The sequence below is a fragment of the Ochotona curzoniae genome, unplaced genomic scaffold, assembly GCF_017591425.1.
Source record: "Ochotona curzoniae isolate NIBS_2020 unplaced genomic scaffold, NIBS_Ocur_1.0 contig_3037, whole genome shotgun sequence".
Classification (NCBI taxonomy): Eukaryota; Metazoa; Chordata; class Mammalia; order Lagomorpha; family Ochotonidae; genus Ochotona; species Ochotona curzoniae.
Window position 1 is genome coordinate 4,381,815 of NW_024465699.1, and position 27,979 is coordinate 4,409,793.

At 50.5% G+C, this 27,979-nt stretch overlaps 2 protein-coding genes across 2 annotated transcripts in view; one reads left to right on the top strand and one right to left on the bottom strand.

Moving 5' to 3' along the window:
- Positions 1 to 19,538: 19,538 nt before the first annotated feature.
- On the top strand, positions 19,539 to 24,826 carry TMEM37 (transmembrane protein 37). Its single transcript, XM_040979174.1, has 2 exons — positions 19,539 to 19,612; positions 24,007 to 24,826. Exons 1-2 carry the CDS (start codon positions 19,592 to 19,594, stop codon positions 24,565 to 24,567), a joined length of 582 nt encoding a protein of 193 aa, XP_040835108.1. The 5' UTR covers positions 19,539 to 19,591; the 3' UTR covers positions 24,568 to 24,826.
- A 2,935-nt stretch (positions 24,827 to 27,761) lies between these two features.
- SCTR (secretin receptor) overlaps positions 27,762 to 27,979 on the bottom strand; it is a 51,228-nt gene continuing 51,010 nt past the window's right edge. The window contains 1 exon segment of the mRNA XM_040979158.1: positions 27,762 to 27,938. Coding sequence (XP_040835092.1) covers positions 27,762 to 27,938 — 177 coding nt within the window.

Genomic DNA, 27,979 nt, shown 5'->3' on the forward strand with positions numbered 1-27,979 from the left:
TATTATGAACCAGCCCTAATGTGAACTGGCTGGTATTGCGGCGCAATCCAACATGACCCACACACCATTCTGTCTCTCAGATTTGCCAGTGGGTGATATGAACTGGCCCAACCTGTTTCACCTCAGACCTGAGCCAAAGGCATGCCCATAGGTACCATTACCTGGCCTATTCTGGGCTGCCCCCTTTCTTGATTCTTGCGCTCACCTGCAGGAACTGTGTCCCAACAGAGGAGTTTCCCAAACTCCTCCATCAAAACCTCTCCCAGTGTCAGATCTCGCAAATACCCATGTGGTCATGGGCCAGCCCTACTTAGTCCACCTCCTGTACTAACAGGAATAGTCACTTTTCCTGACTGGCCCTCATCTATTCTGTTTTTTTACGTTGGGTGCTACAGCCCAGCTTAGCACAATCCACACGCAGAAACAGCTCAAGCATGGCTCGGCAGGTGGAGAGACCTAATCTAGCTCGTCCTATACCCACCCTGGTTCTCACAAGCACCAGTGGTGCTGGGCTGGAGTCTAGCCCAGTCTGGCACACCCCAGACCCAGTCCACACCCATGCCGAGGGACACTGCAGCCATGTCCAGACCAGATAGCAGCCCCCACTCTGGTCCCCAAGCTCACTAGTGGGAACCACCACCCAGCCAGGATGTCCCCTTTGCTCTCCAACCAGGCCTGTTCTCAGTCACAGATCCTGTGCGCGCCAGTGGTTGCTCTGACCCAGCTTGTCATAGTCCCTCACCTGTCTTGGCCTTTGCCTTGGGGTGCTGCAGCCTGTCCTGTCCTGGCTGGCCCCCAGTCCCAACTTTCACTGGCAGACACTAGAACCTATCTTTGCTCAGTCTGCTCCCATCCCCAGCTCATGCAAACTGGTAGGTATGATAGCCTGCTACAGCATGACCTGCACTCCATCCTGGTTTCTGCACTTGCCAGTGAGGTATGGTTTGCTCGGCCCCGCCTGTCCGCTCCCTTTCGAAACCAACTCATACACTTGCCGAAAGATGGAGCTATACTGCCCAGCCTGCTCAACACCCAGGCCTAGACCATGCACTCACCAGCAGGAACTATGACCCACTAGGGGAGTTTCCCAGGTTCCCCCCATTGAGTCACTCTCTGACCCAGGTTTTATGCATGCCAGTGGGTGCTAGGCCCTCACCTGACGCGGCCTGCCTCATCTGTTCTGATTTTTATATGAGCTGGTGGATGTTGTGGCCCAACCTACCCCACACCCTGTTTTAGGGTGTTTATATGGGTGCTGCAGCCTGGATCTGCCTTGCTTGTACCCAGGCGCAGTACTGGTAAGTGTCATTGAGTTCCATGGTCACTCCTAGCTCAGTCCATCACCATCCCAAATCTTAAGCTATCCATCAGGTATTCTGTACGGTTGGGCCCACCTACCCCCCACAGAATCTAACCCCGGACTTGGTTCTTTTGTGTGCTTCTTGGTCTCATGGCCCAAGCTGATGTGACCCATTCCCTGATCCAACACTCACTTTCAGATACTGCGATTTAGCCCTGCCAGATAGGTGCCCAGGCTGGCACATGGTGGTCAACAGTATTCTATACTAACAAGCCCAGTTTAGGTCTCCCATGTGGGCTGGGACATCCGTCTGATACATAAAAGACTTCTGGTTTTTCCCTTCTAAACCACCAGGTCTCAGTCCCCTCACTTACCTACAATTACACTGGCCTTGTCGTTGGGAGTCCTTCAGAAGTCATGCCTCACTTGCAAGATACTCGCAGGATGGTCCTCCCTACCCCATATCCTCTTGCTCCTTTCCCTAATCAATCCACAATCCTCGTGTCCAGCCCAACCTTCGCAAGCCCAGTGGATGTGTGCTGGTCTGGTGCTCAGTTGCCCAACAGGGTCTCAAGCTCCTGGCACATGTGCTGGCCTGGTGCCTTACCCTCCGTACATCCAAGATCCAGGTCCATTGAAGTCTCCAGGCCTGGTCCACCAGCACATCAGAGCAGTGTGCTGACCTGGGCTCTCCTCTCCTCACCCAGGACCAAGCACATAAGGCAATCCCTAGATTCGCTCCACCTGCATAGAGGTGAGCTCCTAGGTCCACACATGTCCACCGGTGTTATGCCCCTAGCCTTCCCCTCCCCAAGACTGCATCCTCAGGTCCTCGCCACCTGCCTTCCCCCCACCCAAGCCCTTTGCCGTCTGTCTTCCCCAGCCCCCAGCCAGCACATGCTCTGCTACCTACTGAGGGACACAGGGCACATCCAGTGTCAACACAACCAAGAGCTACAAATGGCATGGGAGAAGGTCAGGTGTACTTCTGCCAGGGTGCCCAAGCCTGGGTAAACTGAAGCTCAGTCGGCTGTCCTTTCCAGTGCTGGTCCCTGTTCAGGAGAGGCTAAGAGAGCTTAGCCATTGGGATACGCACCAGAATAGATCCTGGGCATACCAACTATCTTCATCCATTTTCTGCTATTCAATAGAACACCACAAACCAACTGTTTATACAAACCTAGAGGTGTATGTATTTCTCATAATTCAGAGGCCTTTCTGATGCATCTTAATATGGTGGGGGTAGTCACCACATGGGGGGAGGGTGACAGGGGTGGGATTCGACTTTCTCCTCCTCTTAGGAAACCACTGACCTCTTGCTGGCACCCCTGCCTCCCTGATCTCATTGAACCCCAGTTACCTCCCAAAGCTCCATTTTCAAAGATCAACAAATTACCTGTTTGGGGCTTATTTGTCGCACAAGTGAATTTAGGGGGGGAGGTGCACACTAAAACTGCAGCACTGTATTTCCAGTCGCAGGGGTCAGGGTAACAGCCAAATCAATGTGGCAAATGTGAGGATGACAACTACCCTGGAACCCCCTCTCCTGGCCTGGAGGCTTCATTCACCCTTAGGAGCTTCCCCCTCCAGTGTAGTCTCAACTCCCACAGCAAACTGCACCCCACCGGGGCTGGATCCGGAAACATGGGTGTTGCTCTTCCAATCTCAGTTTCTTCTGGAGCTTCTGTGTCCACCTGTTGTGTTTCCTTCTGCTGGGAAGAAGGCCCTCAAGCATAGACAACCCAGGCTGATGGTCCTTCCCAGGAACCATGATGTATTATACACACCCATCCCTGCATGGGAATGGTCCTGGGCTGTGTACCCACTTCTGGCACTGGTCTCATACAAAAGAGAACTTCATGCAAAAAAAACCTCCAGCATCATACTAAACAGGGAAAGACCAGAAGCTTTTCAACTAAGATCTGGAACTAGACATGGATGTGCACTTTCATCACTGCTATTCAATATAATATCGGAAGTCCTTGCCAGAGCTATTAGGCAACAAAAACAAATTAAAGGAATTTTAATTGGAAATGAGGAGTTGAAATTATCCCTGTTCGCAAGTAACATGATTCTCTAAACAGAACCAAAAGACTCAATCAAGAGACTACTGGAATTTATAAGAGACTTTGGCAGGATACAAAATTAATGAACACAAATTGGTGGCACTAGGATACACAAATAATTCCATAGCTGAGAAAGAAATTATATATTCCCCTTTAAAATAGTCAAGAGGAATCTTAAACACATTGGGAATAATCTAACCAAATATGTGTAAGACCTCTATGATGAAAACTATAAAACATTAAAAAAAGAAATAGAAGAATACATTAAATGATGGAGAAACCTACCATGTTCCTGGATCAGCAGGATCAACATCATCAAAATGTCCATATTACTAAAAGTAATACACAGATTCAATGCAATCCCAATTAAAATCCCAACAAATTTCTTCTTAGAAGTAAAAGATACAAAAGTTCATCTATAAGCATAAGAGATCACGAATAGCCAAAGCTATCCTCAAAAATAAAAATCAAGCTGGAGGAATCACAATTTGAGGCCTTAAGACATACTATAGAGCAATGATAATCAAAACAGTCTGGTACTAGTGCAGAAACAGAGAAGAAGATCAATGGAATAGAATTGAAACACCAGAAGGGAACCCACACATGTACAGTCAACCATGTTTGACAAGAAGGGTGAAAACAATCCAAGGAAAAAGCCTGGTCTCTTCAACAAATGCTGTTGAGACAATTGCACAACAGCCTGCAGAGGTAAGAAGCAAGACCTTGCCTCACCTGTCACTTACACAAAAATCAGCTCTAAATGGATCAAGGACCTAAATGTGCACCAGAAACCATAAAACCATCACAGGAAAACATAGGAAGCACTCTTCAAGAGATAGGAATAAGTAAAGACTTTTTGGAAAAAAAAAAAAAACACCAAAAGCATAGGTAGTCAAAACCAAAATGAACAAATGGGACTACATCAAACTAAAAAGCTTCTGTACAGCAAGGGAGATGATCAACAATGTGAAGAAGCAACCAACAGAATGGGAGAAAATCTTTGCTCACTACACAACCAACAGGGGACGAAAATCCAGGATTTACCAAGAGCTTTAGAAACTCAGTGACAGCAAAACAAACAACCCGAGGAAGAAATAGATGAAGGAAATGAACAGACATTTCTCAAAAGAACAAATTAAAATGGCTAATAGACATATAAAAAAAATGCTCACTGCTCCATAGCCATCAGGGAGACACAAATAAAAACCACACACTGCAGTTCCACCTAATTCCAGTGAGGTTGGCCTACATTCAGAATTCCTAACTAACAACACCTGCCAGTGTAGATGTGGGGAGAGAGGTACCTTCCTTCACTGCTGATGGGAATGTAGGCTCTTACAAAAGCTACGAAGGTCAATATGGAGAGTGCTAAGAGAACTGAAAATTGACCTGCCATATGACCCAGCTCTCCCATTTCTGGGAATATATTAAAAGGAAATGAGGTCTTCGTATGAGAAAGGGATCTGTAATCCTATATTCACAGCAGCACAATCTACAACAGCAAAGATGCCCATCAAAAGAGGAGTGGATAAAGAAACTGTGCTACATCTACTCCATGTAATACTACTCAGCCATTAAAAAGAATGAAATTTTGCAACCAAATGGTCCCAACTAGAGACCATTATGCTCAGTGAAACAAGTCAATTCCAAAAGGATAAATATCATATTCCCTGGTAGAAGGCAACCTTTATGCAAAATGTAAGATCAATATTCCGTTCAATACTGTATTTGCTGTACCTTATGGGTTTTGATATTTTTGTTTTTATTTTCATTTTTTCAAAATAGTTTCTTTTCTCTTACTAAATTCTTCACTGACTCATAGGTCATATGGTAGCATCATTTCCTTCAAGAAGGTTTTTCATTTTCTTTTTCATTTCTTCAGCAACTCATTGGTCAGTACATTTTTTAACTTTATTCCTGCTGTTGAGTTTGTTTTAGAGCTTTTCATCTAAGGGGGCTGTTACCAGAAATGTGTGGTGGGTTCTTTCCTCAGCTTAGTATACAAATAAAAAGCCGGGAATCTGTTGCAGATAGAAAAGTTTTATTTGCGAAGGGACCAGGTGAGCAGGGAAGGCAGAGGGAAGGGGAAGCACCTCCGGGGAGAAAGCCTGAAGGGGGGTGTCTCTCGACAGGAGAGGGAGAGACACCAAAGGTTTGAGGAAGGGTCTTGGAAATTTAAGCATTGCCTGATCCCTCCTTGTTGGGCGGGGAACCTACAGGTAAGATGTTCCCCATTGGTGGTCTCAATCAGTTAGGAAATGGGTGGGCAATGCTGGTGCCGCCCACCTGAAGGGGTGGCCAAGACCTCAGCAGGCCTGGATGGTATCAAGGGACGTATAACAACTCCGTAATGGAGACTATCATATACAGATGTGAGGATAGAATACAATATGCATCTCTACTTCCAAATCAAGATGGACTCCCAACAAAACCATTAAATATAGCTTGACAATAAAATGCTGGATTCTCTGCCATTGTCCATACCTACAATGTCAGGATACACTTAAATAGCAGAATGATAGACTTTTAACTACTTCTGAAGGACTATACTATTACAATAATATAGGGGAAATCAGTAGGCAGGGGAGCAAGCTTTGGGAGAGGTTAGGGAAATCCCAGAGCCTATGGAATTATATCATAAAAGAAAAAAATCACATGGTGAGGCATGGGGTTGAGAGACAGAGAAAGGTTGGGCTTTGACAACAACACTCTTGTGAGAATGTGGGTCGCTCAGACCATACCCTGCATGACCCAAGTATCTCCCTTTGCACCATATCTCCTCCATGTCTCACCATTCCCCAGTAGCGCCACTCCAAGGACCATGCCTTTGAAAAAAACATCCAACTTTCAAACCTATGGCTGAACCATGCTGGAGGGGTTCTAAGGTGGAGCCTCCTTGGGCAGGGTGGCCTGGCTGTGAGAGGGATGGGGCAGTGCAGAAGGAAGGGACAGTGGAGATACTGGGGCTGTTAAGTCGTGTGTGTCTTCCAGGTGTGCATCCGGAGGCCGGAAGCAGGAAGCCTGGTTGATTTCCTGACAGTCACGGAGGCAGGGAGAGGTGCTGGGATCTGCTGGGATTTTGGGGCTCCCTGCACACAGACAAATTTGATTCTGAGACCCTGAGACCACGCTGTTGTTGTGGCTGCTGTTGGTGGCCTGAGGCCAGGGGGCTGAGGACAAGGTAGGGAAGAATGGTAGCCATTCCTCACTTGTTGCTAAGTTTCCCCCGGGACATGGGGTGGGAATACAGGGCTGGCTGGCTCCAGCCCCCAGCTAAGCTATTGCTGGGAGGGAGGCATTTCCTGGCTCTCTGGGGGCCATCCAAGTGGTTGGAAGACCTCGAGGAAATGCCTGTGGTAGGGCTGTAAGGCTCTGTAAACAAACACAGACCTTGGTGGTGCCTGAGCACCATCCGTCCCTAGACACGGGCCTGGATTTTAACCCTAGAACGGGCCTATCTGGGCTGTTAGTGTGTCTGCTTTCTCTCCAGAAAGTAGAAAAAGTAGAACCTGCCTAGAGGGGTTGTCATGGGAAACAAGTCAAGAACACGGTTGGAGTGTGCCTTGACTGTTCTAGCATGCTTATCGTGGTGTCTAGTACCCGATTACTAAAAAAGAGCTTGTGGAAAATGTTCACTATGAAAAGCTATGCAGGAATTTAAGAGCAACGTGGGGTTTTTTGGGACAAAAAGAAGCTTCTCTATTAATTCCATTTTTTTCTATAAACTTTTTTGAAGTGCTGCAAATGGCAACTGATCCCTTCAGGTACCACCAAGAGTGTTAGGTTTTAAATGCACTTAAAGTTCTGTTTACATTGGGCCTAGGACTGTGGCCTAGTGGCTAAAGTCCTTGCCTTGAATGCACCAGGATCCCATATGGATGCCGGTTCTAAACCCGGAAGCCCATCTAGCTCCCTGCTTGTGGCCTGGGAAAGCAGTCAAGGACGGCCCAAAGCCTTGGGACCCTGCACCCATGTGGGAGACCCTGAAGAAGCTACTGGTTTCCGGTCAGCTCAGCTCCAGCCATTTCGGTCGCTTGGGGAATGAATCAGTGGGTGGAAGATCTTCCTCTCTGTATCTCCTTCTCTCTTCTCTCTGTAAATCTGCCATTCCAATGAAAATAAAATAAATCTTTCTTAAAAATCTTACGTTGTTATGCACAGCTAATTCCCACAGCCAAGTCCTCTTTTCACAATTAGTTTACCACAAGCCAAAATCCCAGACACAGCTAGTGCTTAGTAGGTCCTTTATTCCAGCAGGGTAGGAACGAGAGCGGGAGGGTTGGGGGAAGAAAACTGGAAGGGACACGTCTCCTGCCCTTGGTGGCGGGATGGGGGCTGCCAGGACAGGGGAAGGGACAGGATGGAGGGGGACGGGAAAGAGCCAGGGAAGAAGGGAAGAGAAAAGAGAAGGGGGAAGGAGAAGTGAGGAGCCGTGCAGGCTGTGTGCTGGCCGTGTGCTGGCTCCTGGGACTGGGGACTGAGATTATCTGAGCCACAGGTAGGACTCGGGGGAGGGGCCGGGGAGTGGGATTCTCAGGTAAAGTGCCAGGTTACATCTGATTGGTGGCTAATGGAATGGTACTTCGGGAACTGTGGGGAAGGAGAAGCAGGAAGGAGCACAGGGTCCAAGATGGGATGTTCAAATCACTCCTCACCAAGAGTCCCTCCCTGGTGGAGAGAAACTTTTTACATTATTTTTCAGATGTCTTTATTTTTGTTGGAAAGGCAGATTTACAGAAAGAAGGAGAGACAAAGATCTTCCATCCTCTGGTTCACTCCCCAAATGGGTGCAATAGCTAGAGCTGAGCCAATCTGAAGCCAGGAGCCAGAACCTTTTTCCAGTACTCTCAAGCAGGTGCAGGGTCCCAAAGCTCTGGGACATCCTCTGATATTTTTTCCCAAGCCATAAGCAGGGAGCTGGATGGGAAATGGATCAGCCAGGACATGAACCCACAAACTGGGGCCCATATAGGATGCCAGTGCTTGCAGGAGCAGAAATAGCCAATCAAATCATCACACTGGGCCAGGAGAGAAACTTTTAACTGGCTGAGGCTCCCTGCTGTCTTCAGCAAGTGTGAGTCAGCCATTCCTCATGGGAGCATCCATCAATGCACCAAATTAATTCAGCATAGACTTAGGACTGACTGTAAAAGAAGTCTAGCAGGGCTTATTTCCAGGTTCTCTCGTGTGTTAGATAATCCTGAAACTGCCAAGAAAGCAGCAGATGAATAAGCAAGGATCACACCTGTCTGATGTAAGACACAGGATTGATTGCCTAGATTTCCTAGGCATACGCAGACCATAGAGGAGGAGTCAGCCCCAGCCCCCAACTCTTAAGCCCTCATTGTTTTGTGAATGATGGTACATAAAAGACCACACTTTGACTATGGTTGGGCCCAAAATGCATGCAGAACTTTAGACCCCAAAGTCCTAAGTTACTGGCACTGAGTGAGTAGACACTTAATCCAGGTACGGTGTTGAGTGGCGGGGAGATGGGACATGACTAGATTGCATTAGATCAGTAGGATGGAGGCCCCATGATCAAAACCAGGTGGCCTCATTGGAAGATAAAGAGTATCTTCCCCTCCTATTCCCTAGTTCCCCAAATGATTCTTCCTGCTCTCCCTATTCTGCACAAGGCCTTCCCCAATGCCTACGTCACAACATTTGAACTTCAGCCTCCAAAAATTATGAGCCAAAATAAACTGTTTTCCACTATGAAGCTGGGCTGTCTGTCTCGAGTTATTCATTATAGTGACATAAAGGTGACTCACACACAAGAAAAACTCCAAGATTAAAATCTCTGAGGGCACAAAAGAAGAGAACAGGGTGGAGGAAGATAACAAGGAAAGGAGAAAGCATTGGTGGTCCAGCCACAGCTGCTTCTTCAATCACCTGGGGAGCTGCAAAAACAAATGCCTGTGCCCGATTCCACAGAGATGCTGAGTTCACTGGCCTGGGGTGGCAACGGTGTGTGTGTGCTTAAAATATTGATTGATTTGATTTGATTGATGTTAAAGGCAGAGAGAGAGAGATTTGAAGACTCACTGCTTCATTCCCCAGAGAACTGCAACAGCCATGAAGCAGAAATCTAATCCAAATCTCCCACATGGGTAACAAGGGCCCAATTACTTGGAGCCATTTTCTGCTGCCTTCGCAGGCACATGTTAGCAGGAAGCTGGATGACAAGCCATTGTTTGGAACTCCTGCCTTCCATATCGAAGTGCCTGGATCAAGTCTTGACTACTGCACACTTCCTATCCAGCTTTCAAATCAGTCAAGGAAACTGTTGGAAAAAGTCAACCCCCTGAAGCAATGTTAATGAACAGTTAATGTTAGCAACCTGGCTTAGGGTCTGGCCTCTGCCAAAACCCAGGAAGCTTCCTGTCATTTTCCTACACAACTAGATAGAATGAGGATGAGGCTGTCTTGCCGCAAATCAGTTATGTCACACGAAAAGCCTTCCTCCTGCAGGAACTGGCATACCTGATCCACTTGCCACTTAATGAGTTCCTCACACCCAGTTGACTTCTAGGTCAATGGAGGAAGGCCAGCTGGAAAATATTAGAGAAGATTCTGGGGCTGGGTGTGTCCCAGTCACAACTCAAAGAGTTGGGAACAATGGTCATGGACTGTTCCTATCAATTGGTTGTCATGGCTGTCCAGCCCCAATCATTAAATCTGCACTTCCATGGCAGGTGGAAGCTAGGGCAGGGCACGGCATCTTCAGGGGATTCTCTTGAGCAGCCAAGGTTAGGGAGCGCTGGTCTGGGGAGAAAGTCACCAGGAAGTAGAACCAACCTTATCACAGGACAGGAGATGGGCAGTTGTCATCCGCTGGTATCAAGGCAAGTCTTTTCCTCTCCTTTCATTGGTTAGGATCTTTGCAACCAAAACCGATACAAGACAGGTGAGCCAGAGAAAAGACAGATTTTAATCACATACCTTGAGGAGTATCCACACACCAAAAAATGCACACATACATTGTGACCCAGCAAGGTAGTGAGGGCTTGCATTTCATCTCACAGGGGACAGGAGTGGAAAGGACCTGTGGGAAAACCAAAGGACCCCGAGAAGAGCAGGTTGCTATGACAGTCTTGTAACAGCATCTGCTTAGACGAGGTATCTGCTTCTAGTCTCTGGTGCTGACAGTCTCTTATAGAGAAGAACAGTTTGTGGCGGGCAGGTAAGTTTGAAGTGTGGAAAATACACCACCCTTAGGGCAAGTGCTGCAGCATAGAGGGATAAGCTACCCTCTGCAACACCAGGAGCCCCTGTGGACACTGGGTTCGAGTCCCAGCTACTGAAGTTCTGATCTAGTTCCATGCTAATGTGCCTGGGAAAGCAGGAGGAAATGACTCAAGTATTTAGGCCCCTGCACTCACTTGGGAGACCTGGATGAAGTTCCTGGTTCCTGACTTCAGCCTGGCCCCACCTGGTCACTGAAGTCTTTTGGCAAGTGAACCAATAGATGCAAGATTTCTTCCCCTCTCTCAATAACTCTGTCTTTCAAATAACTGGATTGGAAATGGGACAGCTAGAACTCTAACAACACATCCAGATAAGATTCAAAAAAAAAAATTGGATAAGAAAGCTTTGGTTCATCTACTCCATGGAATACTACTCAGCTATTAAAAAAAACAAAATGCAGTTCTTTGTGGCTAAATGGGCCCAACTGGAAACTATAATGCTAAGGGAAATGAGCGAATCCCAAAGGTTAGATACCACATGTTTGCCTTGATTTAACTTGTAATTTTTATTTGGTTGTTGGTTATTTTTTGAACCTGTCATTGATACTGTCTCAACCCAGAGGTTTCGAAGAATGGAACTTGCATTATTTTTAACATATTGTTTACCCAATACTATGTCAATTAATTCCATAATGTTGTATATTGATACTGAGGTTTTGTTGGGGCTTTTAACTGACCGGATCTTTACTCTGTTAGCCCTATCTTCAGACTAGAGAAGGTCTCCCTAAGAGGCCACTGAACTTATCTGGACAATAAGACGCTGGACTTTATGCTAGATATGTGTTTGCAAAGAATGAATCTCAACTGAACTTGAACTGTGGTTATGCAACAAGGTGGAGGAATCCACCATGGGGGGAGGGTATGGGAGGGGTGGGGGGAATCCCCAGTGCCTATAAAACTGTATCACATAATACAATGTTAACAACAATTAAAAAAAAAAAAAGATTCCAGCACTTCAGGCAGCAGCTTGCTACACCACACAGAGGCCCCAATAAATAAACCTTTAAAAAAAAATACACCATCCCCAAACATGCCACTATGTCAAAAGGATTTTTTGAGCTGAAAGCAACTGAGGGGTGGTAAATTCAGGAAATGTTATTTGCCTTAAAGCAGAACACGCAGCAGTCTAGTTATCCTGCCCTGGTCTCTTTATCAGGATGGACCAAAGGTTAGCACCAGAAAAGGCTCTAGGCGCTCATCAACCTGGAGATGCCCCAGAGGAGCCTGTGAGATAAACCTCATCAATTAGCCCTGTCTACCACCAGTTTCCCAATATATTTACCTTCCTACAATTTGCTGTCCCAAAGACTCAGTCAATCCTTTGATTACCACATGTCTATAAAAATGTTTTGTTCCCATAAGATGCTGTGTAAACTTTGATGAGTCAAGTATGCGTCACTATAGTGGAAGACCTGAGGCAACTAAGCTAGGAGCCAAGGTTTATTTAGCTTCTAGTTTCAGAGCTTCAAGTTCAAGATCAAGGTCACTCATTGGTTTGGTCTCTATGAAAGTGGCAGACAGCCATGATGAAGAAGGGATCTGGTGGCAAACAGAAAGAAACAAAGATAGGGTCCATATTCAGTCTCTTGTTTTTTTATTTTTTAAAGATTTACTCATTAGAAAGGCAGCTTTATAGGGATCTGCCACCTGCTGGTTCATATACCGTATGGCTGCAACAGCCAGGGCTGGGCCAGCCCAAAGCCAGGAGCCAGAAGCTTCTTCCAGGTTTTTCACATGAGTGCAGGGGTCCAAGCACTTGGAACACTTGTCCATCTTCTGCTGCCTTCCCAGTCACTTTAGCAGGGAGCTGGACCAGAAGCTGAGCATTTGGGTCACAAAGCAGGGCCTACCTGGGATGCTGACATAGTAGGCAGCAACTCTATTTGATACTCCACAGCATGGCCCCCCACATTTAGACTTCTAAAACCATTCTTTTTGGAGTATCATTTTCCAAGGACACACCTCCAATGACCTAGAACCTGCCTCCAGACTCCACTTTCTAAGAGTTCCATCAGGGCTGGTATTGTGGGCATAGTGCGTTAAGCAGCTGCCTATAGCACTGGAAACCCATGTTCAAGTCTTGGCTGCTTTAATTATGATCTAATACCTTGCTTATGGCCTGGGAAAGCAGCAGAAGATGGCCCAAGTACTTGGGCTCCTGTACCCACCTAGGAGACCTGGAGGAGGCTCTAGGCTCCTGGCCCCTGGCTCCCACTTGGCTCAGTCCTGACCATTGCAGCTGTTTGGGAAGTGAATCAATGAGTGACAGATCGTTTCCTGTATCTCTATTTCTGTCTCTCTGTACCTCTGTCTTTCAAATAAATAGAATAAATGTTTACTTGAAAGGCAGAGGGAAAGAGAGAGAAAGGGAAAAAGAGAGAGAGAGAAAATATTGATCTTCACTCTGCTTGTTCACTCCCCAAATGAGCAAACAGCCAAGCTGTGCCAGGCAGAAACCAGAAACTCCAAGAGGGTCTCCCACATGAGTGCAGGGGCCCAAGCACTTGAGCCATCCTCTGCTGTCTTCCCAGGTACATTTATACGAAGTTGGGTCAGAAATGAAGCAGTTGGATCTCGAACAAACCCGCTGACGGGATGATGCTGGCATCTCATTTTCCCAAGACCAAACAGAAATCCAGGAGCAAACATTTGTGGCATGGCAGGTTAAGCTACAGTTTGGCAAACATACATCCTTTATCAGAATGCCTAGGTCTGAGTCTCACCTCTGCATTTGATCCAGTTCCTAGTTAATGTGTAGCCTGGGGCGGCGGGAGGCGAGAATGAAGGAAGGGAGCAGTAGATTTTGCAGGGGGATGGGAGGTGGGGGAAGAGAGAGAGAGAAAGAGAGAGAGAATCTTCCATCTTCTGGTTCACTGTCCAAATGGCCTTAGTAGCCAGGACTAGGCTGGTCCAAGGCCAGAAGACAGGAGCTTCTTTCTGGTCTCCCACAAGGGTACAGGGGCCCAAGCGCTTGGGCCATCCTCCAATGCTTTCCCAGATGCATTAGCAGAGAGCTGGATTGAAAGTGAAATAGCTGGAACTGAACCAGCAACCATATGGAATGCCAGCAACGCAGGTGGCAGCTTTGCCCACTACACCCCAACAATAGCTCCCAAATAAACATTAAAGAGAGAGAGAAGCCAGAAAATTTCAACAGCTGAGTTGACAATATAATAACAAGTCAACAAGTCGAGGCATAGCAGGAAGTCAGCACACAAAGACCCTGACCCGGAGCCTGCCCCCTGATCCCCAGGCAGACCAATCTCCTGGGATCTCTCCAGAGACCCCCACTTTCCCTTACCTGCTTCTGCTGGATGCTTGGACACAGCGTGCTTTCCTTGGAAACAGCAGATCTCACACATTTTCTGGGGATAGCAATAGAGAGAGTTTTCTGGTCCTGCCCCCTGAGCTTAAGCAAACCCCATGTCAATCAATATTCCACCTTCACCAGCCAAAATCAGGTGCTTCATTTATGCCCACTGCCCTGATGGAGGGAGGACACGGGCTTCCCTGTTGCTAGCAGGCTGCTCTATGCAATGACTTTGGGGGCACCTGTGGGCACCTGCTTGCTGTCCCCCAGAGACTCAGTGTCTCAGAAGGAGCCAACAAGCCCCCTGTCCTAGTCTGCAAAGAGAAGGGCTCCTGCGTCAAGGGAGGACTTGATTTTTGGACAGTGAGGACCTCACAGAAAAGCCATTTCTCAAAGGTACCACTTACATCCCTGTCCACACGCCAAGTCTAACAAAGCAGGAACCTTTGGGGGGGGCGGGAAGCCAGACAGGAGCCCCATAGGTGAAATGCAAACAACTGTTTAGGAAAGGGACTTGGCTCCTGCTGGGACCATTCTTGGCTTCAATCTGCATTGGATCCTGGCCCCTCCCCAGCAGCTCCCCAGCAGCTCACCTCTGTCAGCAGCAGGTGTAGGGGGCTGGCACTTCCTGCAAGCCACAGAGGCAGAGCGGGTAGCCCGCAGTTCCCCAAGTATGCTAGAAATGCTAAAAACAAAGTGTGTGTTGCAATCCAGTGTGTGAAGAGAGAGATCAAGGTTGGAATGCAGGGCTTGAGGCTTGAGGCATGGAGGGCCTGGCTGGGAAGTCTAGGGAACCCATTGCGATCGGGACCACCATCCAGGAAAAGAAAAAGGAGGCGGTGGTAGGTGCAGGCAGGCTGCAGAAACAGAGGAGGGGCAAGGCAGTGGGGCTGGGGCTTTCCCTTTAAGGCCTCATGCAGTGCTCTAGGGGAGAGAGCCGAAGCAAAAGGCACAGGTGGAATGGCAGGACCAGGCAGCTTTGAAACAGCACAGGGAGCTGTGAGAGGCGGCTACTCAGTGCTAACCCCACTACTATCCTAACCCCCTCTAGCCCAAAGACCCGCCCATGTCCACACCCCAACTGTTCCAAGGGAAATTCTTCAGCTCAGAATTCTCCTTCCCCCAGGCTATGGCCCTCTGGCAACAGAGATAGAGGCGAGCCTCCCATCTAAAGTTTCCTGGAGCCAGAGGCCATGAGAACAACAGCAGCCCCTGCCCCCTCTTCCCTCTTCCCACACCCAGCACCACCCCCCCAACCACCACCCGAAACAATTATAAACTGGGTCTGGTGCTGTGGCACAGTGACTTAAACCACCACTGGTGATGCTGAATCCCATAGCATTTTTTTAAGATGAATACTTAAAAATTTTTTTTATTTATCTGAGAGGCAGAGATACACAGAGCAGTATGGGGAGAGCAGGGAAAGAAATCTTCCATGGCTGGCTCACTCTCCAAGTGCCTACAACAGTCAGAGGCAGGCCAGACAAAGCCAGGAGTCAGGATTACGCGGGTCTCTCATGAGGGTGACAGGAACCCAAGTACTTGTGTCATCATCTCTGCCTTCCACTAGCAGTGAGGGGCGGGCAGCTAACCACGCACTGTGATGCCGGATGCAAGCATCCCAAGCAACAGTGCCACATGCTGTACCACCACACCTGCTCCATACTGGGGACTTAACTCATGATTGTTAGGGAGAGCGAGATCACACCAGACGATGTAGGATGTTAGAAGGAGTCTTTATTAGCCAAGCTTGGTGACAACAACTTCCGCTACACTCCAGGAACCGCTGCCCCGCATGGTCAAAGCCGGGAGTTTTTATGCTCCCATTGATGCAATGCAGCCAGGGATTTTCCAATCAACTCAGGTGGTGCATATTACAAAGCAATCAACTTAAGCACTGCATAATCCAATCAACTTACACCTTAGGCCAATCAGCAGACAAGTATGTTTACAGAAGCTTTGATCAGCCACACTCAAAATCTAGTACTATGTCAGGGCATTATCCCCTTCCTGTCCTCTTTTAAAATATCACATCTTCTCACTGCCGTGGGGTGCCATCACCTGGCCACAACGATGTCATGGCTTTATTTAGTCATATGAGCTCCTCCCAGCACCAGAAAGGAGATGGTTCCCCATCTGCTAGAACATCCAGGCTCACAGAAAGCAGCTGTTTGTCCAGAGTGTATTCAAGACTTAAAGGAAGGGAAGGGGAGAGGGAGGCAGAGAAGGGGAGGGACTGGGGACTGAGCCTGGAGCAGTTCTGGCTCTCCCTGAGCTTAACATGTTTAAAATAGGAACGGGACAATACGCAGGAAGACACAGGTAAGTTAGACTAGGGGTCAAGAAGGGGTGGAATATTTCAACCAGCTCATGGAAAGTGCAGCTAAAGGATAAGCTACCAGATGCAAATGTTTCTGAAAATCCATGCATACAAGGAGCCCTTCCAAAAGTTTAGGGGAAATGCCTATTATGCAAAACTCGAAGGCACGGCTTTGAACAATATTTTGGCACCAAACAAAGCTGTCTTTTCATTCCATTCTTCCTTTTTTTTTTTTCATTCTTCCATTTTTTAAATACCCACGGACAACATCATAAAGAGTGGCAAGAGGGAAGGTGGGGGTGCTTGCGAAATGCTGGCTGCACCAGAGCTCTGAGCAGGCCAGAGGGGCTGCAGCCAAGGGAGTGAAGGTGCAAGGAGGACTGGGCAGGGGCCAATTGGTCCCAGTCTTGTGGGGTTTGGGAAGGAGACGAGAAGGTATCTGCAGGGACAAGGGTGAGAGTGGAGTTGGTCACACAGGCTAGAGGGGACAGAGGAAAGGAGGGAGATGGAACATATGGGACTTGAACCACGGAAGCCAGAGAAGGGAAATGTAGAACAGGTGGTATTTCTTCCCCAAGGTCCAAGTCCTTTCTTCCCTCACCGGTCAGGACTGTGCTGACAACCTACTAGGCATTCGTGGCTTTGAGCTGAGGGACCAGACATGGGGACACACCAAAGTACGGGGCCCATTATGGCTTTTGCAGCTGATCTATCCAAGTCATAGCAGGTGCCTGCTTGGGACCAAGGTCCTGCACCAGCCCTCATACCCCAAGCAGAAGCTCAGAGAGCAGTCACTCACCCTCAAGTGCCACTCCATCAGGCGGTTTCTGATTTCTTCCAAGAAATCAAGATTTACAGAAAGGACACCACATTGCCCAAGGCAGTCCATTTCAGCCAGCAAGTGAGCCAACTGCCCTCTGCCTTAGAAGCTAAGCCTAAAGCAACCTGGTATTAATCCATTCTGTGTTGCTCGGTAGACTTCCCTTCTCTCCTCCTCCCTCCTCCATACCTGCCTTGACAGGAAAGAACTCTGAAATAATCCCCCACTCGCTACTCTTCCTCAAACACTTTTCTTGCTGCTCATTTTATTAAACAGAAGAACATTGCCCAAGTCTCAAAGTTGTAAGTAACATCGATTAAGATCATGGAACTTTTGTATTTTTGTTCTTGTCCACAGTAGAATGGGTTTGGGGGAGACAATAGGAGGGAAAGGCACAGAGCAGACACCTGGTTTCAGTGGGGTGATCCTAATAGGCTTGCCTGACAAGGCGACCCCCAAGCTTTGACCCCCAGGCCTTTGATAGTGGTGGGCCTCCGGGTATGGAGGAAGACGGCTTTGTTTGTTTTAAGATTTTTGTTGTTGTTGGAAAGTCAGATATACAGAGAGCAGGAGAGTCAGAGAGGAAGATCTGCCTGATGATTCACTCCCCAAGTGACTACAATGGCCAGAACTGTGCAGATCTGAAGCCAGGAACTTCTGGGTCTCCCACACGGGTACAGGGTCCCAAAGCTTTGGGCCATCCTCAACTGCTTTCCTGGGCCACAAGCAGGGCAAGGCAAGGACCTTAGCTGCTAGATTACTGTGCCAGGCCCTGTTTGTTTTTTGTTGGTGGTGGTTTTGTGTGTGTGTGTGTGTTGTTGTTGTTGTTTGTCTTTTAAGATTTATTTATTTTATTGGAAAGATAGATCTACAGAGAGAAGGAGAGACATAGAGAAAGGTTTTCCATCTGCTGGTTCAGTCCCCAAATGGCAGCAATAGCTGCAGCTGAGCCAATCTGAAGCCAGGAGCTTCTTCTGGGGCTCCCACACAGGTGCAGGGTCTGAAGGCATTGGTCCATCCTCTAGTGCTTTCCCAGACTGTGAGCAGGGAGCTGGATGGAAACTGGAGCAGCCAGGGTACAAACCGGCACCTATGTGGGATCCCGGCACTTGAAAGGCAAGGACTTTAACCACTGAACCATTGTGCTGGGCACTGGAAGAAGTTTCAGGGACAAGAAACAGCAAGTACAAAGTCCCTGTGGTGAGACAGTGTTTGTGTGCTGACTGATGAATCTGCTGGTTAATACACACGTGAGTTCTGTGTCCCTGCCCTTTGCTTTGCAAGACTCTAAGGAATGGCCAGAGAGGGGTTGGGGGGTGGCCGTTACATCTTCTCTCCTCTTTGACCCTGGAGCAGGCATATGTAAAGAGGGTGCCAGCAGGTGTCAAACCTCTCACATTGTCTGGAGATGATGCAGACAAAGTTCAAGGCTGGGCAGGCTGGGCATTTCAATCCATCACTCATACTCGTCTCTGGTTTGAACCCCTGAGGACGCTAACATCCCAGCCCCTCACCACGCTGGCCCACCCCCCACGAGTTCTCTGCCTCTCCCCAGAGGTGGGGAGGACACCAAGAAGAGTTACTGTGGATTCATGGTTGCCCCCAAGCGCCTAAGGCCACGGGGGTCCTTGGGCAACTCTGGACTCTCCATCCGTAGCCTTCTTAGAGATGGGAACCGGATAGCCACTTCCTCTTTTATTCTTAAGTCATTTCTGCTTCTCCAGTGGTCTTGCTGACACGTGGCTCTGAATTCTACTGACTCAAGACTTCTGTGTCCTTGCCAACACTGCACCCCGGACCATACACACCCCTGCACACGCCTGAGCATGCAGGAGATCCTCTTGGCAGGTGCACGTCATTGAGCCTGACCATTGCTTCCCCTTTTAACCTGAGCACTGCCCACCAGGCCCTCCTTCCGGGGGTTGTGGGAAGGACTGCCTCTACACAGGGAGGAGCTGCTGCTGTCTGGGACGACCAGCTCAAGTGGGAGGGGGTTGTTTGGGGAATCAGGCAGGGGGGTCTGCAAGGCCTACCTCTTCCCCTCCCCTCCCCCGCCCCCAGCCTCCTGGACACCACCATCAGAGCCCTCACCCCGACCTCTTCCATCAAAAAATTTGTCCTAAGTCCCCCTGAGGGAATGGACGCCCGTAGCCTAGCTCGGGCGCTGGCTTACTCATTAACCCAAGACTTAACGGGCACCCGCAGCCCAGGGACCCCCGGGCGGCTGCCTGCGAGACCTCCTTGCCCGGGCCCTCACTGATCTCCGTCGTTGTGCAAGAGTGCCGGGCTGATCCACCTCCCTGAACCCAGAGGCTCCTCCGGGCGCCCGCGCTGACTCAGCGTAACCGGAGCGGTGGCCGGCGGCGCCGAGGGCGCAGGGAGCGCCGGGGTCCCCGCCCCGCGACTCTTGAACGCTCCGCCCCGCCCCGCCCGGCTCCCGGGAGAGGTCCGCGCTGCGCGGCCGCGGGAGCCCAGCGCCCGGGCCGGAGCGAAGCGGCGGTGGCGCGTGGCCGCTCGGATCCAGCATGACTGCCGTGGGCGTGCAGGTAGCCCGGGGCCCGTGGGCGCCCGCGCGGGGGAGCTGCCCGGTACGGGGGTTGGGACGCACAGTCGGTTTCGCACCTGCTGCGGGCTCCGGCAGCCTGTTGCACACCTGTAGGGTCCCAGGCGATGGATGGCGCAGACAGCCCTTGTCGGGGGGTGGGAGGAGGTGTGCCCAGGCTCCCGTAGACGTCCCCGAGACTGCCCCGGGGAGGACTTTCCCGCGTCCCTCTGGGGTCACCAATGAGCCGTGGGTGGGATTCGCCAGGTGTGGTCTGGCTTATGTAACGGGACCAGGTTTGTCCTACGAAGCCAGAACTTTCTAGGAGTGGAAGCCAGGAAGACTACCTTTCCCTCCAGCCGCCTTTGGGTTTCTGTGCCTTGGTGGGAGTGGGATGGGGGTCTGAGCGGCCCTGAAGAGAGCAGACACCCCCTCCCCAAAGCGCTGGCTTGTTTGCGTTGGCCGGGAGCCTCCTCTTACCCGCTGACCAGCTTCTATGGGGCAGGTGCTGCGCCCATTTCATGGATGAAGTCACTGAGGCTCAGGGAGGACTGTGTCCACGGTGGGCAGAGGTGACAGATTCTAGCCTTAGAGCTGCACTGAGAGCCTCAGCCTGCATTTCTGTTAGAGAACAGGAGACGCCCACTCCCAGGACACCTGCTTGCTGGGTTTGCATGGTAGGGTAGGGAAGGGGGAGGCGCTGCTTTCCTCTGCTCTGCTTTGCTGCAGGGTCTTGAATCTGACCCCTGCAGCTGCCCTGGACAAGTCCTGGCAAGGATGGGATCTGGAACATTCAGTTCAGCCTGTGGGAGAGAGAGACTTGTAAACAAGGAATGCGATGAGGAAGTGAGTGCTGAAGGAAGACGTGCAAAAGCTTCATCCAAGAACACCCGGAGGGGGCAGGCAGAGAAGGACTTTGAGCTGGGTTGAACAGGAGTTGGGGGGGGAGGAGGGGGCTGGGAGAAAAGTGAGCAGAACCAGGTGGTGGTCCGTGCAGGACGGGGACGGGGAGGGCCAGGAGGCGGCAGGTGGCAGCTGGTGCAGGGCTGGAGGGGATGAGGGTCCCTCCCATCAGTGCAGGTGGCTATGCTCAGAGCTGAGAGAGGTCCTGGGGTGCTAAGCTGGCCTGGTTGTAGCCCTTACCTTTTTCAACCTTGCAAAAACCATGAGAGGCGAGTACCTCCAAAAGCCAGTGGAAAAATGGCATATACAGATACATTTATTTTGGTGCCAAAGTAACAGGAAACTCAGGTCTAGTTGTTTTAGAATGAGCACTTTTCCTTCTTCTTCTTCTTTTTTTAATGTTTTTGAGACAAAAGCAGCTCTGTGTTCAGTTCTCTCTGAGCTGTAGAATGGAGAGGGTACGTGCTGACTTGCTAGAGGTCAAACAGCTACAAAAACCAGCTCAGGGACCTGTGGGAAGCTGACCCCTGCACAGGTTGTTGAAGGCATTTTAAGACACTGATGCTGGGGACAATTGATGACTGTCCTGGGCCTGGAATGTGTAAGGTGGGTGACAGGCAAAAAATACAGGCACCATGCTGCAGATCTGAGGAATGAACAAGGAGGAGCCCAAAGTGTTCACTTACAGGTGCTATTGGTTGAGAGGAACAGGTGAAGTTCTGGGGCACAGCAAAGGACACAACCATAGTATTGGACTCATCCCAAGTGGGACCCTGGGACCCCATTCTGTAGGCCTCTGGGAGTCATCTCGGGTTACAGTTGAAAAGAAGGGGTGGGCGTGCTTGCATTGCTATTTTTGGTCGCAGAAAGTCAAGTTTCTTTGCAATTCAGGTGCTTGCCCGGAAGTACATGGCTGAAGGCTTGCAGGTCAGGAGTGGGAACCACTGTCTTCTTGTCCACTACTGCTGGCCATGCTTGGCTGGCTGCCTCCCAGGGACAAGATTTCAGACCTTGTCTTGCTGGAAGCCAGCAGAGGTGTGGCAGCCCGGGGTGACTAGGAATAAAGATGCTCACATGGGTTGTCATGGTTACTAGTATTAAAAGCCATCCTAACCCAGAGCTGCCCCTGTGCTGTGCATCAGCATATGCGTGATCTCCCTCGGTGTTTATAAGTTTTATTGACCATCAGAGAGTTTCCAGGAAGCCTTGCTTTGCCGTGAGAAGGGGAGAGACAAAACAGGATCAGCTGTTTCTTGTGTGTGAGTACGTGATGGCCTAAGACCAGTGCACCGGGCAGGTGGGGCTGAGGAGGGCCTTGTGACTTGTCCTCTGTGTCTGTCCCTAACGGCACTGCAACCTGGTCAGGTGCTTCATGGCTACCGATTTCCCGAAAGTGGCACCAATTCCATTTTATAGATGTGAAAAACAAGACCAAAGAGGCTAAAAAACTGCCCTGGGACAAACGCCTTTTTTGGTCTGAAGAATAGACACATAGGCTCAAAGGTTTTCTTTTTCTTTCTTTCTTTTTTTTTTTTTTAATTGGAAAGTCAAGTATACAGAGAGGAGGAGAGACAGAGAGGAAGTTCTTCCGTCCAGTGATTCACTCCCCAAGTGAACGCAACAATCAGAACTGAGCAGATCCAAAGCTTCTGGATCTCTCACATGGGTGCAGGGTCCCAAGGCTTTGGACCATCCTCGACTGCTTTCCCAGGCCACAGACAGGGAGCTGAATGGGAAGCAGGGCCACTGGGACACAAACCAACACCCATAGGGGATCCTGGGCGTGCAAGGCAAGGACTTTAGCTGCTAGGCTACAGTGCTGGACCCTCAGAGGTTTTCAAAGTTTCACTTAGGGGCAGGTGTGGTGGCACAGCCAGTTAAGCTTCTGACTATGATGCTAGCATCCCATAATGGCTGGAGTCCTGGTTGCTCTGTTTCTGATCCAGCTGCCTGGCAATGCACCTGGGAAAACCGGAAGATGACTCAAGTCCTTGGACCCTTGCCAGCTCTGTGGGAAACAAAGATGAAATTCTTGCCTTCTGCCCTCTGGCTTTGGCCTGACCCAGACCTGCTGTGCAGCCATTGAGACAGTAAGCCAGTAGATACATGATACAGCTCTCTTTTCAAATAAATAAATGTTTTTAAAGTTTTTCCTTGAGTCATTTCTATATACATTTTTATTTATTTTCATCTTCTTGGAAAAGCAAAGGGAAAAAGACATCTTCCCTCTGTTGGTCGCTTCCCCCAAATGCTTGAAATGTTCGGCTTGGCCTAGAGCTGGTTGTAAATTCAAGCCTTCATTTGTCTCCTGACTGGCTCTGGAGTGCCCACTGAGTGCCCGGGTCCAACATAGTACCAGATACTGAGCACATGGCAGCGTCTAGACACCGTGGGCGAGGCTACCTGCCTAGAGGACACCGCGTCCGAGTGGGACAGATGATAATCTGCAGGGAGCAAACAGGCTGCCTGAGACGGGATCTGCTGAGCTCTGAGCGGGCAGGGGGTGGTGACAGGAGCCGTGAGGCACAGGGGGAAGAAGAGGCAGAGATGTCTACGGCCATACCACCCTGAACGCGCTCAGTCTCGTCTGATCTCGGAAGCTAAGCGGGGTCGGGCCTGGTTAGTACTTGGATGGGAGAAGAGCCAGCCGCACAGTCAGAGAGATGAGCTGGGCAGTAGGAGAGGCAGGCAGGCAGGCAGGCAGGCAGGCAGGCAGGCAGGCAGGCAGTCCTGGTGTCTGTGTAAGGAATCTTAGGCACTCCTGCTTCCTAGGTATGGCGGTAGCAGGGGGATTGAGAGCAGTGTCCCCATGATGTGCCCTGGACTGTGACCTTGCCCAGGAGACCCGAGCGGAGGGGCAATGCTGCTGAGGTGGTGGAGCTGCACCATGCTGAGTCAGGGAGCAGGGGAGAGCTGTTATGTTAGCTTTCCTATGCCTAGACCCAATCCTTGAGTTGGCCGGCTCTGGGATGGATTCTGTGGCTGGGCCAGGAGCAAACGTCACTTTTGAATTGTGAGGGAAAACAAAAGAAGAGTGGGCAGTGCCAGTGGCCTGAGTGTGGACAGTGCAGCAGCAGGTGGGCTGGGCACAGAAGGGAAGCCAGCCTTTATGGCCACTAGAGGCTCATGTTCCATGCTTTGCCCCTGCCAGGCAGTGCTCTTGTTTTGAGTGCAAAGAACCCCAGACGGGTGGCATGCTCAAGGTCACATGAGTCTGGCCAGACGGGATTTCTTGGCAAGGGTAAGGTTTGCCCGGTCACTGGGGACTTTCCACCCATTGAGGAGATCCAGGAGGAAGAAAGCCCAAGGGGGGTACAGACAGGTGACGAAGTAAGGACAGGACAGCAGGGGTGTCGAGTAGGGGGCACCCTCCTAGCCTTGTGGGGGAAAACCGTGGAGCCTTGTGGAGCAGAAAACCGGGCTGTGGGGAGTGGGATGGCAGGGAGTGTGACGCAGGGCCCTCACTGACATGCCGTACCCCCTGCTGTCTTCCAGGTGCAGAGGCTGTGGGGCCCCCAGAGGAAGCCCCACCGATCTTTCTTCGAAGCCTTCATCCGGACCCTCATCATAACCTGTGCGACACTGGCCGTGGTTATCTCTTCAGTCTCCATCTGTGACGGGCGCTGGCTTCTTGCTGAGGACCGTCTCTTCGGCCTGTGGCACTTCTGCACCGCCACCAACCAGACTGGGCTGCACTGCCTCCGAGACCTGAGTCAGAGCCAGGTGCCCGGGCTGGCCGTGGGCATGATCCTGGCCCGTAGCATGGCCACGCTGGCCGTGGTGGCTGCCATCTTTGGCCTGGAGATGCTCATGGTGTCTCAGGTGTGCAAGGATAAGCACGCACGGTCCAGGTGGGCCATAGGCTCCAGGCTGCTTCTGGTCGCCTTCGTGTTGTCTGGCGGGGGGCTTCTGACTTTCGTGAACCTGCTCAGGAACCAGGCCACGTTCATCGGCTTCACCTTGACCTTCTGGTGCGAATTCACCGCCTCCTTCCTCTTTTTCCTGAACGGCATCAGCGGCCTGCACGTCAACAGCATCACCCAGCCCTGGGGCTAGCCAGGAAAATTCTAGACAGGCTGTGAGAGATGTGGTCAACATGGGACTGGTCCAGTGTCACTTCTGGCAGGGGTGGGGTGGGGCAATAATCCTGAAGCTGCTGGCTTGTGGGGCCACTGACCTTTAAGTGGTCATCCAGGCTCAGGACCCCTGAGGCAGTCAGCAGGGCTGAAGGCCAGGAGGGTGTGTCTCTGGGCCACCAGCTGTCACAGGCCCCGTCACTGCTATTAGGATGATGATTATAGGAGAAGAAAACTCAGCTGCAAGTCTTTTTCTTGTGTGTGTCTCTCTTGGACTGGAATAGATTTGGAAGCCCTCTTGGGTAGTTGGGGTGCGGGCCTTGGCTGCAGAGCCAAGTTCATCTCACACTTGTTGGGTTGACTGAATGCTGGGAGAGGCGGTAGACTGCCAAAGGTTGCTAAGAATGGATTGTTCTTCTTGGCACTGGGGCCGGCTGGCTCTGTGCTACACTTTCTTTTGTCACTTGCAAGGGCCTCCAGGCACATCTCTCTGGATTTAGCTTGGGGCATGACAGTGAGGGGTCTTGCAGAATTTGCTCCAGTGTCCTGCGCACAGCTGTCAGAACCCTGCTGTGGGGCCCACCCTCCCAGGAGGGCCCTACTGACTCCCAGCCGACCTCTGGGATGTGGGCTGGGCGTCTGCCTTCTGCACATGACCTGTGGGAGGCCTAGATTGCCCGTCAGAAAGCACAGATCTAGAGCCCCTGAGCTCTGCAGGAGTGCGGGGTACACCCAGGCCTTGGGTGATAATTAACAACCATGCTGGTCATCCACAGATGTGGGGCAGGGGTTAGGGGTGGAGGGAGGTGAGGGGGACGTGGACACCCTGAGTGGCCCAGCCTCATGGGCCTCCCTTGCACTGCACCATTCCAGCTCAGCCAGAGGCCAAGTTTGCTTTCAACCCTTTACTTTCTACACCAGCCACACCCCCACCCCCACCTCTTCCCTTCCTGGTGAATTCTGAGTTCTGGTTTCCACCAATTGCATGGGGTTTTGGCCTTGCCCTTTTTATGGCTAGACTCCCCTCAGGACTGGACTGGGTGCCGCTGTCTGCCTCAGTGGAATTTTTATGAAGCAAGTCAAAACATAAGGTTTCTCTCTTTCTTTAAAAGTTTTGTTTATCTGCTTCCAAAGAGATAGATACACGAACAGAGCCAGATGCGGACCTTCCAGCCGCTGGTTCCTTCCACAGACACACAATCCAAGTCTCCCACGTGGGATGGAAGGGAGCCGTGCCCTGCTGCCTCTCCAGGTGTGCGTTGTTACAGCTGCAGCCAGAAGCGAGGCAGGCAGCAGCAGCGGCTTCACTGCACCCAGCTCCCACCTCCATCAGGATCGGTTTTACCTTTTTAAAATTCTTATTCCATGAGACTCCCCCAGTCAGGCAGTGTGGCATGGCAGCTTCTAAGGTTGAACAACCAAGGTCAAAGTCCAAGTTCCTGGGAACTTTGAATTTTCCGAGGAATAGAAGTCCTCAGCTACACAGGCCGGGAAGTGTGCAAAGGGGGTGACCTTGTCTGGTGCAGAGGGGCAAGGACCAAAGGCAGGGGAGGGCAGAGCCAGGCAAAGGCGGGGCTGGAGCAGCCTGCCACAGGCCACAGGCCAGCTGTCCTTTCCTCTTGTTTCCTCTCGCCCTTGGGGTTTGGGGCTAGGGAGAAGTTGCTTCTTTTCCTTCCACAGTTCACCCTTCTGCCCTCAAGTATGGCAGGAAGCAGTTTTGAGATCCATGCATGTGACAGTTCTTCAAGAAGTTTGTGCAAAATGCAGACCATGAAAAAAAAATTGCATGGATTTCAATTTTTTTTTTATGACAGATGAATTTTTTTTTAAAGATTTATTTCCTTATCTGAAAGGCAGTTACAGAGAGAGCGATATCTTCCATCCCTCAGTTCTCTACCCCCAAATGATTACCACGGCCAGGGCCGGGCCAGGCTAACGTCAGGAGCCAGGAGCTTTTTCAGGCTTGCCGCGTGAGTGCAGGGGTCCAAGCACCTGGGCCATCCTTAATTGCTTTCCTAGACCTTTAGCAGGGAGCTAGATTGGAAGTGGAGCAGCCAGAGCCTGAGCTGCTGTCCATATGGGACACTGGCAACCTCTTCTGCTATACCACAATGGCGGCTCCCAGAATAACTTTTTTTTTTTTTTAAGATTTATTTATTTTTTACAAAGTCAGATATACAGAGAGGAAGATCCTCCTTCTGATGATTCACTTTCCAAACAACCACAATAGTCACAGCTGAGCTCGATCCGAAGCCAGGAGTCAGGAACTTCCTCCAGGTCTCCCATGCGGGTGCAGGGTCCCAAGGCTTTGGGCCGTCCTCGACTGCTTTCCCAGGCCACAGGCAGGGAGCTGAATGGGAAGCAGGGCTGCCGGGATTAGAACTGGTACCCGTATGGGATCCCAGAGCATTCAAGAGGAAGGCTTTAGCCACTAAGCTATTGCACCGGGCCTCTTAATAACTTTTAATTTCATCTATTGTGAACTTCTGTGAGATGCTTTTCCAAGGGAAGAGAACTGAGAGCCACAGGGAGAGATGAGACGGACGTCCTCAAGATCTTTAGTGAAATGAGGGGAGAGATAGGGGCTAGTCCTTCCCTGGCTGCGAGCGTGGGCATGTGAACTAAAGAAGCCTTGGATTGCACACTTGTCCGCCAACCTCGTAGAGTGACTTGGGTGCATTTATAGAGCCTCAATGAACCTGCTTCTCACCTGTGAAATGAGGTCATGCCCCGTGTCCTGCTGCACCTGCTCACTGGGCATGCTCACACCATGCCAGCAGCCTCCGGCTCCCCTGATACCTGAGACTTAATCAGATCAACTTAGTTCTAGTGAGAGGACAGACAGTGAACTTCTGTGCAGGACCAACAGGAACTAGCCCATGGTGTGTAAGCTTGTCCTGGCCCTGAGCTGAGACCAGCAGAGTCAGGTGTGAGATGGAGCAGCCTTCTCCCTTTGTGTCATAGAGCTAACGAACATAACAGCTGCAGACCAAATCCCCACCCCCTCCTGTGCACCCTTGAACTTCTCTTCCCGGAAGAGCACAAAGGGCCCCCAAATACCAGGCCCTCCTCCCACTTGTGGTGCCCCAAATGCAGCTGCTCAGTTCTGAAGTCTTCACAGCCTGAGGTTACTGTCCTCCAGGGATGTCTGGGAGCCATGTCCCGGTTGGCCTTTCACATGAAAGCCCTGTTGGCTTTGTGGGTGTCCTGGCTGTGCTCTGCAGGGCAGGCCTTGATGCCAGGGATGAAGCCACCTGTGCCATTGCTGTAGGAAGAGCTGAGAGCCACCGGGCGCAGCGCCAGCTCCTAGAGGTGCCACTGCCGCCACTTCTTCTGAACTTCTAGCTGCACCTGCACAAGACCACCGTCAGCCAGGAAAGGAATGACAGCCC